The sequence below is a fragment of the Sesamum indicum genome, linkage group LG3 (assembly GCF_026168435.1).
Source record: "Sesamum indicum cultivar Baizhima isolate 11 linkage group LG3, ASM2616843v1, whole genome shotgun sequence".
Taxonomy (NCBI): domain Eukaryota; kingdom Viridiplantae; phylum Streptophyta; class Magnoliopsida; order Lamiales; family Pedaliaceae; genus Sesamum; species Sesamum indicum.
Window position 1 is genome coordinate 30,966,810 of NC_142659.1, and position 17,878 is coordinate 30,984,687.

At 34.2% G+C, this 17,878-nt stretch overlaps 2 protein-coding genes across 3 annotated transcripts; both read left to right on the forward strand.

The window, feature by feature from the left end:
• Positions 1 to 1,001: 1,001 nt before the first annotated feature.
• On the forward strand, positions 1,002 to 1,902 carry LOC105159610 (protein SRC2-like). The gene has a single exon (XM_011076724.3). It carries the CDS (start codon positions 1,056 to 1,058, stop codon positions 1,623 to 1,625), a length of 570 nt encoding a protein of 189 aa, XP_011075026.2. The 5' UTR covers positions 1,002 to 1,055; the 3' UTR covers positions 1,626 to 1,902.
• A 5,835-nt stretch (positions 1,903 to 7,737) lies between these two features.
• Positions 7,738 to 15,298, forward strand: LOC105159493 (oxysterol-binding protein-related protein 1C). Of its 2 annotated transcripts, XM_011076572.3 has the most exons (10): positions 7,740 to 8,531; positions 9,086 to 9,442; positions 10,170 to 10,269; positions 10,677 to 11,122; positions 11,931 to 12,086; positions 12,594 to 12,761; positions 12,870 to 13,010; positions 13,606 to 13,836; positions 14,294 to 14,407; positions 14,762 to 15,298. In XM_011076572.3, the coding sequence occupies exons 1-10, from the start codon at positions 8,031 to 8,033 to the stop codon at positions 14,930 to 14,932; spliced, it is 2,385 nt and encodes a 794-aa protein (XP_011074874.1). In that variant the 5' UTR covers positions 7,740 to 8,030; the 3' UTR covers positions 14,933 to 15,298. The 2 variants fall into 2 exon arrangements, with proteins under 2 accessions (XP_088734163.1, XP_011074874.1); XM_088878037.1 differs by lacking the exon at positions 12,870 to 13,010 and having other exon boundaries at positions 7,738 to 8,531.
• The last annotated feature ends 2,580 nt before the right edge of the window (positions 15,299 to 17,878 follow it).

Sequence of the window (17,878 nt, forward strand, 5' to 3'; positions counted from 1 at the left end):
TATATATAAATATATAAAAAAATATAAATTAACAATGAAAAGTGATTTATATTTCTAAAATCTCAACATCAAACATACACCACTTATTTTAAATTACCTTTAAAAATAAATCCAAACATATACTTTATCTCCAACACATACTTATGTATTTTTATTTTTTTTCTTCTCTATCTTTAAAATACTGAAAAAACAAACTCAAACACAATAAATATTTCCCTAATGAACACGTCCGCAGATATGCTTAAAAATTTAAAAGCGTGAGAGATTGTCCAACGATTATATAATTATTAATTACAAAGTCGTCCGCATAAAATATGACAAAGAAATTAATATAAAATAGAAGAATTAAGATACTTATTACGTCCAAGTAAACGGACAAATCCTGCTATTCTATACCTAACGCCGTTACTTTCATAATTTCTCCTGCACAAAAGTCGTTGGTCAATGAGCCATATACATTAACAACTCAGGAAAAGGAGTGACGAAGGTACAACACAACTTCCCACTGTCACTCTTAAGTCATAGACTTATCATATGCAAATAATTAATTATATCAAACTAATATTCCATCGATTTTTTATTATGAAATTTGTTTTTACTATCGGTACCCAAAATTATAACATAATTTAAACATTAATTATACTATAATACTTTGTGAAAGTCATAATTCAAATCAAATAAGTAACTGCAAGGCGCTATAATTTATTGCATCCTATTTTGCTCCTCTAAAAAAGTAAATAAAATAAAAAGTGAAATTTAGGTTCATTCTAATACAAATCCAAAAATCAATGTAAAAAAATATCCTACAAATACGAAAAAATTACCATTAAAATTAATACTGAGCTAATTAGCAAATAAAAATTTCATTAATTAAAATTTTACTTAGAATTACTTTTTTGTAGTGAGTGCGGACTAACAAAAGAATGAATAAATTAATGTATTTAGGGAAAACACACACACACACACATATCGGGTCCTTCTTGGCTTCTTCTTCCACCATGCAACTAGTCTAGTAGGATCTATATCAAAAAAACAAAAGTCTAGCAAGACAAGTCATGTACTATGTTATTCCATCTACATATATAACCATCAACTTCCGATCCACAAAAACACACAAAAGAACAGACGAAATTCCGACACACTTGTACACAAGCATGGAATGCAGAAAGTTTGAGATAACCCTCATATCAGCGAACAATCTTGAAGACGTGCGCAAAATCTGCAAGATGAAAGTGCACGCTAGGGTGTCCATCGGCGGCGGGGGGGAGAACGAACAACGTACCCCGACGGACAAGCACGGGGAGACAAACCCCGCCTGGAATTTCACGATGAGGTATACCGTGAGCGAGCCAATGCTACAAGCCTACAACACGATGCTCGTCATCAAACTCTACTGCAAGAGGAAGCTGGGCGACAGGTACATCGGAGAAGTCCACACGTCCATGAAGGAGCTCTTCGATTGTGCGAGACCTACTGGGGGCAGCGCGGTCCTGACTTTCCCTGTGCAGAAGGGTTGCGTTAATTCGCAGGGAGCGTTGAGGTTTTCGTACAGGTTTGGGGAGAAAGTTATGATTGATAAGCTGTTGCTGGCTGAAAGTGTTGGTGGCTGGAGTCGTCTTTGCTGATTCCGTTTCTTTGTATGTTGATCACACATCCGTTCACACGCACACCCAAGATTTGAACCCATAAAGAGATCTTGAAAATCCAAACCGTTGGGAGACGAGTTTTGTATATATGTGTTGAAAAGGAGTGCCGTAGAAAGTAGTAAATATCTTTTTCTTTCAACTGGGAAGTGATGCATATCATATATATGCATGGTGTATCTCAATTCTCAAATCAATGCATTTGTGGATAATTGAGTCTCCATTTTTGACGTTTGTAAATTAAATTGATTCTCATTTACTAGGGTTTTTTAACTCAATAAATGGAAATTATCTGTCCTAAGTACTCAATCACCTGAAATTTTTCTACTACGTAGATTTTTATCTGATGAGGTTGGCAGGATATCCTTAATTTATGTCATATTTAAAATTTTTGGACCAACTCCTGTGTAATAATTAAGTTCGTCTCTCTTGTGATGATTTCTATCTATGTTTGTTTTATTTTATGAAACCATCATTTTATATTGCTTGATTGATAAAAAAATTGGTGCAGTATTCTTGTTATTGGGTAACGGGCATCTCAACAAACATCAAGTATGAAAAAAAAAAAGATATTTGATTCTTCAAAATATACTAGTTTAATCATGTGAAAAAATAATGGCAAGTTTTTTTTTTCTATTTTTTTTTGGGGGGAGAAGAACTGCATTTTGTACAAGTAGTATGTTTTCAAATTAAATGAAATTGTATATAATTTCGAATTAATTTTGAATTAAATACAAGTGAATTTCTATATTATGGAAAATTTTTATTCGAATTAAATTTGACCAAATCAAACTAATCACAGAGCAAGTGTATTACACTTGTCATATGATTAATTACTTTCCATGGATTGTACACCAATCAAAAAATAAATGTATTATATTTGCAGTTCACATATGATCGAAATGGGTCCAAACTAGAATTTTCCTCTTAACTATAAAAAATATATATGTGTTGGAAAGGATAAGAAATGAAATTTTGAAAACATTAATAATAAACTGTGAGAAACCATATAAGTATATTTAGATTCGTGGTAGACAAGTAATTAAACCCAAAAGTAAACTCTCTTACAACATTTGTAGGTGGACTGAGATGGGTAAGTTACCAATGATGGACGGATACTACGTACCATTCATCTCCTTCCAATTTACAAATTCAACAAAAGAAAATATATAAATTTGATTTCATGTAAGGAATCAAAAGCTAAATATGTTGACAAATAGACTAAGATATAAATAATCAAATATCAATTAAGTAAATTTAAAGTAAGAATAATAAAAAAAAATTAAAAAGAGCAAAGTCATGGGAAAATGTGTGTGTGCTTTGAGTGGTAGAGTAAGATTTTAGTTTTTCATATGTTTCGATTAATTTATTGTAAACTGTCGGATGATAGGGTAACTCTCTTATTTTAATATTCAATTCAATAATATATATATCAAACGAACCTTTGTTTTTTTTTTTTTTTTGAGAAAATATAAAATAAGACTCAATAGCCAAAATTTTGACATAATATATTTGTAATCTACCAGTTAAAAAAAACATACTAAACATAATATATTTGTAATCTAGCAGTTAAAAAAAACATACTAAAATGGTTAGAGAATGAAATGGTATTACTTAGCAGCAGACAGACAAGTGGAGTGGCCACTATAAAGGAACACTAAAAGTGTTGGTTCAACAGCTCCTAAGTGGTGGTGGTCAGGACAACAGTTACATGGACGTTTGGGTTGGGCCGGAATATGGAGCTGGACTCTCTTCAAAACTCAATCAATTCAAAGTAGAGTTCCTGAATGGATGCTTGAGAAATATATTCCTTGTTTTTCCTGATTCCCACCTCATTTTCAAGATTCTTTTTATACAGGTTGTTTTGTTACTACGTACCGAATATCGGCGTCTGTGTACAGCTGAGGTTTTAACAACTTCCGACTAATTCCCTAGTCAGAGAATGCCCATCTCCATGTACTCCTCATTCCGCTCTCTTATTCATCTTCATTTTTCTCTTAAATTTTCCCATTGCATGCTTTGTTAAAGTCAAAAATAATTTGAATAATGTTGATCATCTGTTTTTTGATAATTGTAAGAAATGCAAGTGAATGAAGTGGGTGGGAGTGACAGCTTTAACAATTTGTACACACATGCATGCACGCGCACGTTACATAGTTTTGGTGATGCAATATGTGCAAATGATTTCAGATACGGAAAGCAGAAACCATGAAAAGACTACTACTACTACTACTACGTACCTACCTACTGCACTGTTAATTCTCATCATCTGTCATATGTATGTTTCTACCCCTCCCAATATTCATATTCAGATGGACTACCTTATTCATCCAGATACATCCGATCATACACACACACACACATGCAATCATGGTTTTAATTTGTGTCCTTACCTTACATGCAAGTGTGTAGTAGTATGGGCATCCATATATGTCCCCCGCCGGCCCCATCTGAGTTTTCCATCATTCAGTTGTATCCCTTTGAAAGTTAAGTAATTATTTCTGCTGGATTCATGTGATGTTTGCTCCATGTGCGTCCCTACCAGTATGTAGTCTTCTTCTTTTTCTTTTTCCTATTATTATTTATTAAAAAAGGAAAAAACAGAGTACGTAGTTGTTTACAGGAGTTGTCAGAAGAAAACAGGGCTCAACCTCTGATGGCAACCTCAGCTGAATAAAGGAAAAAACCATCTGCTGCACCATGTGAATTTTGTTTATGTCCTTTCATTCCCTTTATTACATGGTCAAACACACACACACACAAATTGGTTTATTTGTGTGTAGATTATTTTAAGTTGATGTTGGTGGTGGGGTTTGGTTGTGGACGGTCACATAATTAAGGTTCTGAAATTCCTAGCTAGCTAGCATCCGTGACTTAATTGGGGTCTACAGATTGTCGCTGTCCCTATCCCCAACTCCCATTCATGGTCCATAGGTAATTAAGGTTCAAAGGGCTTTTCTCATGAAAGTGGGTTCAGAAGAATATACTCATGATTCAGGAACACCCTTTCCAACATTCATTAATAATAAAATTAGGTACAAAAATCAACAACTGGTCGTCCATCTCTCATCGATCACACAATATATATATACATTTATATATTTGTGCTTATTCCCTCCCTCCTTGGAAAATTAAACTACTAAAACTGAAAAATTAATATATATATATATATAGGAAATTAATTAAGTGATGATGATGAGAAACATGAACAGTACATGTACGTATTTTGTTGTCCTGGTGGGGGTGGGGTGGAGCATGCATGAACATGAATGATGATGGTGGGCATTGGGCAATGCTGGTTTAATTAGTGATTCAAACAGTTGTATATTTGGATGGTTTTGATATGGTGGGCAGGGGCATGGGCATGGGCATGTCGTTGCCATTGCCATTGCTATTCAATAATTTTTCATTCTTGTCGGGAGTTGCATGCTTGCTTGCTTGTATTATGGAAATATTTGCTGGATTTGGTGTTAGCCCTTTTGGAGGAATTCCTGGATTTAGGTAATTGTTTCGTGACTCATCCTCCGGGCTACCATATATTTACCTGCCCCTCAACCTTCTAATTATTTCTATTTATAATATATTTTAAAATATTTATTATATGTACGGATAATCAACGTACCACACCGTTAGCATTTGTTATATGATTGATTAGGTGTGACCTAATAAGAAATTCAATTTGAACTAACACAGTTTTTTTTATTTTCTTTTTGTCATTTGAGTTGGCTTATTATGACATTTGAGACTGTTCAATTATTTGTCTGAAGATAATCAAAATAATAAAAAGAAGAAAAATAATGATACATAATTGGATTGGAGTATAGAAAAAGAGTTATATAAAATTGAGAGGAAATTGTTTGGTATGGTGAAATAAGTCCCCACAAATCTAGTACAAATCGCAAGTAACGCGGCCAAAGATTTGTTTGCGTCTGTCTTGCTTGCTTTCATCAATCATCACTTTTTGTTTCAAACTAGTCCTACTTTACCTCCATCTTTTAATGTGAAATTTTACTTATATATTTTCAACCCGTAATAACCAAATAATAGGTAGCTACGTACAAGAATTATTCATATTCATTAAAATTTACAAGAAAAAAGATGGAGCCGAGCCAACCGCACACCTCTCATGTCCCAACGCATGTAAATTTTGGCACATAAATTCTCTATGACAGCTCTCATGTTCGAACTTTTAATGTGTGCGTATATTTTGCAATTATAAGAAAAATAAAAAGATAAATTAAGCATCCACTTGAGGAATTAAGGTACAAGTTCTTTTCTTTATTTTTAAAATTATTATTGATAATTTAATAGTCGGAAATTTGGAAAAGTTATATCCAATTGGAGTTGTAAACTTATATTTAAAATAAGGAAATTGTATTCCCATCCTTTATAATATTAATGGAATGCAGCCCATTTATTCCACTCTTTACACCTACGCCAATATATATTCTTTCCTCTTAAATAAGAAGAAGTGTGTTTGGTTGGAATTATATTCTTTTCTACTCTATACCTAATATAAGATGAAAACATAATACCAATCATTAATCCATAACAAACAAACTGTAATCATTATAATACTTACCATTTCCTATATTTTTCTTTATATATATTTAGAGAGAGGTTGATGAAAAAGACATTTCTATAATCAAACATTACATTACATCGTTCACTCTAATTTAAATGTAAAACATCTAAAAAAGCACTCTATTCTTCTGATTTTCCTATGGCTGCTACCTCATAAACGACAATTTTTGGATTTAATAATTATCCGTCTTGATAAATTAAAGTATAATAAACCATCATTTTTTTAAAAACTTTTTATTTTTAACCGAGATTAAATATTTTTTAAGCAAATAATTTTGGTGCATAGTTAGGAAGTAAATATTTAGATGCATTGACTATATATGATTAGTAACCAAACACAAAAACACATTCTTCTACTTCTTCTTCTTCTTTTTCTTTTTTTTTTCTAAATTTGTATGCAAGAAAATAACGTCCGGAATACTTCATTGACTCTTTCAACGTCTTAGACAATTCAAAGACAATTCTCCTCTTAAGTTGTACAACTTTTAGTTTTAAATTTTAAAACCTAATTATTACCTTCAAATATATATTATATGGATAAACAAAATATTTAAAATAGGAAAAACTTGTGAGAAATTGTTGTAAAGAGTTAGAAAAGAAAAAAGAGGTGAGAAAGTTGAAAATAAAGAGAAATATGAAATTGGATTTAGAGAGAAAAATAAAAAAATAATAAATTAATAACAAATGACAAGCTAAAAGATGGAATATCTATACCATATACTGATTGGATCGATATATCACATTCGATGTATGTCACAAAAAATTATAATAATTAAATTTATTTTAATATAGAAAAAATAAATAATATTAAAAGAGGAAAACATATCAATTAAAAATAAATACCTACTTAAAAAAATATTTTTTACCTTGTAAATAATGAAAAGAAAGAAAAGACAAAAAATACCCGAGTAACTAAAAGATATACTCTCCGTTAATATACAATATAGATTAAGTAATAACACTCTTTTGGTGTCTCCTTTTTTTCTTATTTGTTTGTTTTTTTCAACAACTTACTTTCATATCTTTTTCATTATTTACAAGTGGTAAAAGTTATATTTTTAAACAATTATTTTTTAACTAATATTCTTTTTCTTTCTTCTATTTCAAACCTTATTTTATAAAATTATTTATTTTTTATCATATTATCACTTTTTTAATTACGATCAATTTTAGTAAATAATATTTAATTATTTATACTTTTAATTCTTTTTTTATGTGCCATGTACTGCTAATAACAAATATACACATGCATAATTAATGCGTAATTATCAGCTTCTCCTAAAATATTACGTTATCGGTTTTTATTCTTCGACGGCAGAGTATATTATTATTATTATTATTATTATTATTTGGAAAAAAATAAAATGTAATAATATATTATATATATATTAAAACAAACAGGAGAAATGAAAATGTAAGCAGCATAAAATCCACAACTCCTTTATTGGCCATTGCCACGTTCCTCCAAATGCTTCACCCACCCGTCACTCTCCCAGCGCCCCACCCCCACCCCTCCTCCTCCTCCTCCTCCTCCCCCCAACCGCCGGCCTTGACCTAAACTTAAACCCCACCGCCCCCAACTACCACCTAATCACGTCGCCGGAAAACTCGCCCTTCTCCCAATTCAATACCCATCTCCTTCCAAATCACCTTTCTCTATTTCCGCTCCTTCTTACCCCTCTTTTCTTTAAATTTTTATTATTCTTATCTTCGCCGTCATTCATGATTCGTCCAGAATATCGATAATGATTCGTATAGTTATTATAAATTAATGTAAGTTATGCTAAACGTATTATCATTGCTATGCGTCCCTTCTGTTTCGTTTCATCGATGACTATGAACAGCAACTCCCACATGCCGCCGGCCGATCCACTAAACAAAACTCAGAGTTCAGCGATGTCTAGGCCCCCTTCAACGCGTTATTCCCTGCCGGATCATATCTTCGTTGGAGCTCCGGTTAACAATAACATTCACCATCAAAACAATCACAGCCGTGAGTTGAAGATTGATATAGTTGGGAATGGTATTTCTGGAATTTTGTATAAATGGGTGAATTATGGAAAAGGGTGGAGGCCTAGATGGTTTGTTTTGCAAGATGGGGTGTTAAGTTATTATAAGATCCATGGGTCGGATAAAATTGTGGTTAATCAGGAGACTGAAAAAGGATCGAGGGTAATTGGGGAAGAGTCGATGAGGCTGATTGCGCGGCAGCATAACAATCATCATCATCACAATCATCATAGAAATGGTAACGGTGGTTCGTCCTCGAAAAGCCGGAAGCCCGTTGGCGAAGTTCATCTAAAGGTTCCTCGTTTTCCGATTGAGTTGTACCGGTCACGTTTCTTTTTCTACTATAGTTAATTTGTTTTGTGGAGTAATTTGGTCATTTGAGACATGTCAAACGAGGTTTTACGAGAGTATGGTGATTTCATCTTTATTTTTGAAAATTCGTTGTATGTAGAGATCATAGAGTGTCTTTTCAGAAAGCTTCTTTTGATTTGTTTTAGTGTTAGATTTTATTATTGTCCTTTAGCTTGGTTTAATTTGTTTTTTGTTTATCAACAGATTAGTGGTTGTATATGCTGCTTGGGACTTGTGGCCTAGTTTTTGGAATATTGTAGAAGAGGACTTGAAAATGTGCTGGACCTTTTAACGATAATCAACTTATACTTTTCCTGCTCGTGTTGTCTTTTTGAAATAGGCGTATGATTTGTATCAAGGGAATCAAGAAATTACACAATGTATTGAAGGGTCATGTTTACCATTCCCATTTAAAGATTTGTTCGTGTCAGGTTTGTCGTTTAAGCAAGTAAAAAATGTAGTCTCTGGTCTTTTACAGTGTGAGTTGTTCTGTGTAGGTGTCATCTATCCGAGAGAGCAAATCAGATGACAGGAGATTCTCAATTTTTACTGGTACAAAGAGGCTCCATCTGAGGGCTGACAGCAGAGAGGATAGGGTGGCATGGATGGAAGCTTTGCAAACTGTGAAAGACATGTTCCCGAGGATGTCCAACAGTGAGTTAATGGCTCCTTTGGACAATGTGGCTGTCTCGACAGAAAGGTTGAGGCAGAGATTATTGGAAGAAGGTGTGAGTGAGGTGGCTATTCAGGATAGCGAGCAGATCATGAGAAATGAATTTGCATCACTGCAAAATCAATTGATGCTCTTGAAGCAGAAGTACTGGCTCCTCATGGACACACTGCGCCAGTTAGAGGTACATGTGGAAGATAATTTTAAAACTTTTAAAATCCAAATTTTCATAATCGTTTTCAGGTTCTCCTAGGATTTGCACAATTAAAGTGCATTAAACTTTCCCCAAGACTCTCCAGCTTGGTAGCTTGGGCTTGTGAGCTGTTTGTTTGGGACTTGTAACTTCTATTCTTTGGATCTTTTGATTGAAAATTGGTCCCTGAATTTCTGTTTTACTCATTAGCTGGTTAACATAATCTATCTGGATAACTCAATCAGGAAATGACTTTCTCTTTTACTAGTTTGATACAATTAGCCTAATCATCCGACATGGTGATCAGGCTTTAGGTCACTGATTATATGAGATCCTTTTTCATTACCATTTCTCATTCAGGGTATTAGGAGGATGGCATTGGTGATGGTAACTCTTCTCGAACTTGTTTAGCTTCTTTGTTCCTGTTTCCTTTCCTAGAAACTTGACTATATTTCTCTGTGAGCTTTTCTAGTGCTACATATATCTGCATGGATTTACCACTTTATTTTATGTAAGTTTTGTTCTTCTAGAATTTTTAACACTCCATTGGAATTTTTCATAATTTCTTTTGTTGAGTGATTTGGTATTTAATCGTTTCTGTTGCCAGAAGCAATTACAAGGAAACTAGATGAATAGAAGAAGGAGTCTGATTGTTAAATATTAATCACTTCCGAGTTTCTCCACTCAGTTGACTAAAACATGGTTGCTGTTTGTGTAGACAGAAAAGGTGGATCTGGAGAATACAGTAGTTGACGAAAGCCAGAGACAGTTAAAGGATGTTGGATCATCATCTAGATCAAGGCAAGATAAGTATAGTGGTGAGCCTACAGTGACATGTTTTACGTATTTCTGGCTTACATCATTGTGCGAATGAACCTCAACCGATTCACTAATGTTTTAGAAGCATGATTGAGAATTAGAGCCACCAAGTCAACCTTCTTGTATTTCAGTTCCCCAGTTGCCCCTTTGTGCTGCTTTTGTTTAATTCATCATATATATTAGCCAGAAATGTGCAAGTGTGATTTGTAAAATGCAGCTAATCTATTTTTTTCCCTAAAATTGTGAATTGTAGGAGTTATAACTCTTATAAATTAGTATCTTTAAACAGGGTTCGAGGCTCATGATATAAGTTGTGTGTAGTTCTTCTTGGGGCTCTTCATGTTTGTCTTTGTAGTTTGAGCGCATTCCAGGCATGTCTCATTGCCCATTTGTATATTTATACCAGAGAGTGCGAGTGAATCTGAAGATGAAAATGAAAGAGTTGATGCAGTAGAGGAAGATACAGATGAAGAGGACAATACTTTCTTTGACACCAGGGACTTTCTATCATCTAGCTCTTTTAAAAGCAATGGATCGGACTTTAGAACATCTTCTTTTTCATCCGATGATGATGAACTTTATGCTTTTGATGTCGAGGACAGTGTAGATCCTGCCATTAGATCTGCAGGAACAAGCTTTCCTTACGTTAAACGTAGAAAGAAATTGCCAGACCCAGTTGAGAAAGAGAAAGCAGTGAGTTTGTGGTCAATGATCAAAGACAACATTGGGAAGGATCTCACAAAAGTATGTCTTCCGGTGTACTTCAATGAGCCTCTCTCCTCTCTACAGAAATGTTTTGAAGATTTGGAGTATTCTTATCTTATTGATCGGGCTTATGAGTGGGGAAAGCAAGTAAGTTTGAGCTATATAATACTGGTTGCATCAGTTTTTTATGTCCGTGCATTGATTGATTGGATAACGGCATATTTTTTCTTCTGAAACTTGTCTTTTATGTTTATTAGAATTGAAATGAGTACAAGTCTTTATGCATGGTACCGTGTGGTATTCCAGACCTATTTGGATTTTCACAGATTTTTGAGGATTTGGGGGCTGTGTTTGGGTTCATCTACACATCAGTCACATTAGATGCCTTTTTACATTATGAGGATGTATATTTCTAGTCATATGTCTCTTATATGATTTCCCACTGTTTCTCTAATCAACAGACAAATGATAAGAACAAAAAGGAGTTTTTTGGTTATGTTAGTTTAGAAAATACCTGGATTTAGAAAAGACAGGATGTCTTTTTCTGAAGGCGCATACAAAACATGGGTTCGCCTGATATTTGCACCATCTACTTTGATCTCAGGCGTTGCAGTGTTGTTTGCTGTTCCCTGTATCTCATTTTGCTCGCCATTGTAATATTCATTCAATCTCCTGGTGACCAGACCTATGAAATTAATCTAAAAACTGATAATGGTTTAAGTTTTATATGGATGTTCCATCTATCTATTCCATTGATTTTTCTTACTATATTTTACAGGAATATTATTGCCATAATAAGTGAGGCATATGTTTATGAAAAATTTCTGTCTTCCTCCCGAGGCAAAAAAGAGTATCTGAACTTACTAAGGAGTTGTCATGTTCTATTGTTTATTGCATGATGCTTATGGTTCATCACCCTTGGAATCTGATCCGTGCTTTACAACCTTCTGTATAGGGTAACAGCCTTATGAGGCTTCTGAATGTAGCCGCATTTGCTGTATCTGGATATGCTTCTACGGAAGGAAGAAATTGCAAACCTTTTAATCCATTGTTAGGAGAGACTTATGAGGCAGATTATCCGGATAAAGGCCTTCGATTTGTCTCAGAGAAGGTTCCATTTTTTACCTGGAGCAAACTGTTTGTCTTTCCTTATGATGCCTTTCACTGTGGTTGCCAATTTTCCATCCTACACTTCATTGCAATTCACTACAATCTTGTAACTCACCAGAACTTTGTCACTATAAAATGGCTTGAAACATGAAAATAAATGTGGAAAAGGGGGAGAAATCTGAGCCTTTGGTTTATTCTTTTAATTTTGTACACAATCATTTTTTGTCTCACTATGTCTGTATGCTATCCCTTCCATTACAATATTAAGCTATGTCTTTGACTCGCAAGGTAAGCAAAATCGTATCATGCTCAGGAACAGGGTAGAACAATAAAAGATTACATTGATATTGCTGTGAATGGATACAGTTTTGCCCAGAAGATTGGTAACTTTATGATGTATGCTATTTTGCTTCATATAATGCAATCATGCTATTTTGTGTTCAGAAAGGAAAATCTATTCTTTTATATGCATTTGCTATAATTCTTACAATGGCCATTTTTGGATTAGGTGAGTCATCACCCCATGATTGTGGCATGCCACTGCGAGGGAACAGGCTGGAGGTTCTATGCTGATAGCAATTTGAAGAGCAAATTTTGGGGCCGGAGCATTCAGCTCGATCCAGTTGGAATTTTAACTCTTGAATTTGATGATGGAGAAGTCTTCCAGTGGAGCAAGGTATGGTATCAGTTGGGAGATTAGAGTTCCCTTTCCTCTTCTTTTTTTCCTCTTATTCCTTTTTCTCTCTGTTGATTCCGTTTAACAAAATAGAATTTGTTATGACAGGTAACAACATCTATATACAACCTTATTTTGGGGAAACTCTATTGTGATCATTATGGTACTATGCGGATACAAGGAAACCGCAATTACTCTTGTAAACTGAAATTCAAGGAGCAGTCTATTATAGATAGAAACCCTCATCAGGTAGTCCCTTTTCCTGTAATATCTTTAAGTCCTATTTGTAAGTAGATGAGTTTTGCTCTTTTTGACGAATGATGACTTGGTGTCTCTTGTCGCTTTTGACGAGGGAACATGAATCTTTAGACAAAACTGAGAAAGCAGAAAAAGTAGAAAGGGGAGGTAACGGGGTGGTGCGGCTCTTGCCTTCTCTACGAAAGGTACCACACCTGGTGCTGAATGGGAGATGACAATATGAAGATGTCATCTCAGTGCAGCGAAATCAGTGTAATAAATAAAAATGTCTCCAAACCCATACAATTCTTTTGACAAACTGAATGGTCCAACAAATATGCCTACTTATACCAAAGAACCTTCCAAATCTGAATTGACTGCATGCAGTTTCTCATTGTTCCATTTCTGGATCATAACAATACTACTGAGACAATGTCTGCATCCACTGATCGGTATCTGTTTTGGTTTCAAACTTTCTGATTAATGAAGAATAATTTTCGTAATGATTTGTATTGGAGATGTTGAATCGGGCTTGATGCTTTGTGTCAAGTATGTCTCTTGGTGTTATTATTGACGCTTTGCCATAAGACAAAATCGGACATTGCAGGTACAGGGAATAGTTCAAGACAAGAGTGGAAAGACCGTAGCAACTTTATTCGGAAAGTGGGATGAGAGCATGCATTATGTCAATGGGGACTGCTCCTCAAAAGGAAAAGGTCATGAATCTCTATCAGAAGCTCACTTGCTCTGGAAACGAAGCAAGCCACCCAAGTTCCCTACACGTTATAATTTTACACGCTTCGCTATCACACTGAATGAGCTTATTCCTGGGCTGAAGGTGATTTTCATGATGACTCAAAAGTGTTGATATGTGTGGATGTGGTGGAAGTTGATCTTTTTCCAACCAAAGTTTAAAAGTGGATCTGACGCTATATTACTAGCATTATCATGAATCCCTCTGGATCTGATATTCTGTATGTGTTTCAGATACCCCCTTGTTTTTTCTTATATAATTTAGCATTTCAAGTTTGCTATCGTTGTGGAGAGATATTTTGCATGACGATTTTGGTGTTGGGTATTACCATGTATGTTCTATCTTTTGTGAACAAATGGTTCCTTGTTCTTCCAGATGGAACATGAATTTTCAAGTCTTGGAAAACTCGTTTTGTCTTCAAATGCCATCTTTTCATTGGAAATGAGAGGAAACTATACTAAATGCATGAACTTTTGGGTGTTTTCTTATGCTATGGGTTATCAGATTCGTCAAACTGCAATTGATTTTTGAGTTTTTGCAGGAAAAGCTTCCACCAACAGATTCAAGGCTTAGACCTGATCAAAGGTGCTTGGAAAATGGGGAGTACGAGATGGCAAATGCTGAAAAATTACGACTGGAACAGCGGCAACGACAGGTAACTAGTTGGAGCATGTTTAATTTAGACACTCTTACTCATCAACTTAAAGGCACATGCACGAGCAAGATCTCCTGGATTGAGGAACTTCTTTCGAGTGAATGAAATTTCTTTCTAATTAACTATGTTTGTTTTAGACTTCAATGGTGGTTAAAATACTTGCATAATGTTTGGATTTGTGTTTTGAGTGTTTATTCTTTTTTTGTGTTTTGAAGATAAGAGAGAAAAATAGAGATAAATAAGTGTGTGTTGAAACGTGTTTGTGTTTTGTGCCTTCAAGTGATGCTCCATGAGACCTTTGAACTTTAGTAAAGTTCTTTGTTGCCGACATAAACATGATTTGTTATGGACCAGGCTAGGAAGATGCAAGAGAGTGGTTGGAAACCACGATGGTTTGCAAAAGACAAAGGATCTGATACCTATCGCTACGTAGGTGGGTATTGGGAAGCTAGGAAAGAAGGCAAATGGGACGCATGTCCTGATATTTTTGGTCAAATACCTTGTGATCAAATTTCAGAGGAGTAGGATGAGCTATATATCTTAGTTTTGTGTTCTCAGTGTTTATAGTCTATAGGAAAACATTGGAATGCAGCAGATGATGGTTGATGGTATGAGGTGCAGATATGTTAAATGTCTGGTGTGTATAGCCGTTAGAAGAAGCAATTCAGTTGTTCTGATAAAATAAAAGTTGAGATAGTATCTATCATCATTCCTGCCATTTCTTGCAATTCTCTTACTTGTCCATAACTCCACACATTTGTACCTGGCATGGGTGACATAACCTTAGTTTTTCGTCTTTCCTTCTTCTGGGATGCTGATCCTATTTTCATAGAGGACATTGCCATGTATGATTACAATTCAGTATTAACAATTTCAGCGATATCTTGTATTTGTTGATGGCTGTGGCCCCTCCAGGAACTGAAACAAAATGAAATTTATGTAGTAAATGTGATAATGACACGGTAAATTGAAGAAGCTGCCTAACACGTAGGTGTTGGTGGGTTGGAGAAATTTCGAAACATTGTCTTCTTCTGCTTTCTTCTTCTACTACTTGTTCTTGAGTGGAGGCTTCATACAAATATCTGTCCTAACCTGCGCCAACCCAAACCATTAATGTTGGGTGGGTCTGACATTGAGCGTCCAATATGTTGTGTAAATTCGCCTAATTCCCTAGAATAACAAGTGGATTGGGAGGACTAAAACCCGACGAACCCTGCGACTTCACTTTCAAGGTATAATTGAGTGAGTCTAATATGGGTTTTGGTTGTATTTGTTTAGGGGTAAATTAATAAGAAAATTTCTGGAGTGGAGGTGGTGAGGCAATTGAACGAGTAAAGAAGAAGGGGGGTTTAGAGCGATAAAAATATCATATCATTGTTCACTCGTATCTTATGCCTTAATCACAACACCCATTTAAATGGATTTACAATTTGACACTCATTCAAACATCAAATGTACCCCTACTTTTTATGAAAATTGATAAAAAGACTCAGAAAAACAAAATGTGTTTATTAGTCAAAATGCTTCATTTGTTGGAATTACTAAATAAAAAATTGGAATTGAGTGGGGTTTCCACGTGGAGAATGATGGTAATGCTTGCAAATGGAGACAGGTGGCGCCATTCTCTTCATTTGACGGTGGGTCCACTCCTAACCACCAACTGTTAAAACCAACTCTTTGTTTGCATCGCCATTTATATACTTTATTGTAGGATATATTGCAATCTGTTCAAGAAAATTAAATCAATAATTTTTTTTTATAATTTACTAGACAAGGTGGATGATTTATGTTTATGTGATAGTCGTGGTATTTTCATATTAATTAATTTGAAGTTGATTAGAGGAGGAAGAGTCCGTAATCTTCTTACTAATTAAAACCTTAATTATATTAATTACTCGTCTTATAGAGGTTGTCAAAGTCCACACGCTCAAAAGGAGATAAGAAACTCCACGAGACTATATAGATATATATATATAGTAATATGATACTTTCTTTTTATTTAATTTTTAATGTTTTCATGAATTTCGGCATATAAGACATTAGAAATAATTATGACCCACCACCACTATAAATGTGTCTACCCCATTCATGGACACCTCTACCATAACACCAACATTGCTATTTAATGTTTTCTCTACCAATTAATCCACACTCTTTATTTATTTTGTTTTATCTTCCATAAATTTATATATCTTCAGGATTTAATCACTAATTCTAATAGATTGTTTTACTTTATGTGAATTATTATAATTATATTGATATATTGATTGAATCAAAAATTATTGTCTACAATTAAAAAAAAAAAATTTGTAACAAATCAAAACATAATCAATATTCCTCATCATCATCAATGTCATTTTTCATTACAACTACTTGGTGTATATTATGAGAACCATAATCAACATACTTTGCAACAACCTCTTTCACTTGTGGTATGTAATTATGGTGGTTAAAATAATATTATTATATATTGATAAACGGCAATGAACAAAGATTAATGTGTTAATTATGGGTTCCAAAAATGTGGGTGGTCTAGGACTAGGACATTGTTATATTGTGATTAGAGATGAAAACGAGAATTACTAGTGTGTGTCCCTGCAAGTTGCCAAGTATGGGATGGGTCACCATCATGGAGGCCAACCCACTACGTAAATGGGCCGTCAACCGGACCCACACCACTTCAAAATTCATCATGCACCACTTAGGTAAAACCCCAAGATTCTATTTTTTTGATTGCTGCCTACCACTTACCACACTCACTAACTTCTACACAACACTAACTATTCATTTCATTTCATTTTATAAAAATCTAATTTAACTGCATTCAAATCAACAAAAACTCAATCAAATTTATTAATTGAATACATAAACTATACAGACTTGACTCATAAATTGTATAGAGATCTTAATAATTTCAATAATCAATAACTGTTAATTATATTAGGCCAACATTCACAAATTGACGGGACTCAAACTCATGATCTCTTTGCTAACTAAATAAATTTCATTAGATCCAATTATAAATTACAAAGAGTATGATTTGGGAGTAGGTTTGATCTATTATAATGTAATAATCATGTAAATATGAAAAGATTAAATTCAAAATAAATAGAGACATAACGTGTTAGGCGTACATATTGATTACAATGTATGCTTTGATTTTTTCAGCCTCCAAATTTAATTAAGAGGACAGAGCTTTGTTTGATATGGACATAAAAAAAAAATGTTGGTCATCAACATTAACGATGGATGACTAAAATAATAATTGGAGAAGTAGTCCCCATGTCTCAACATATTATTTTAATATAAAATAAGATGGTATTCTATTATTCCTAAGTTGACTAATATGGGTGACAGATGGCACATTGCTAGCCATGCCAACACACTTTGATCATTACATGTTATCTTATGGTTCACCAACCATTGAACTCGGATTGGATTATTGGACATCAAACTATAGAAATCGTATTA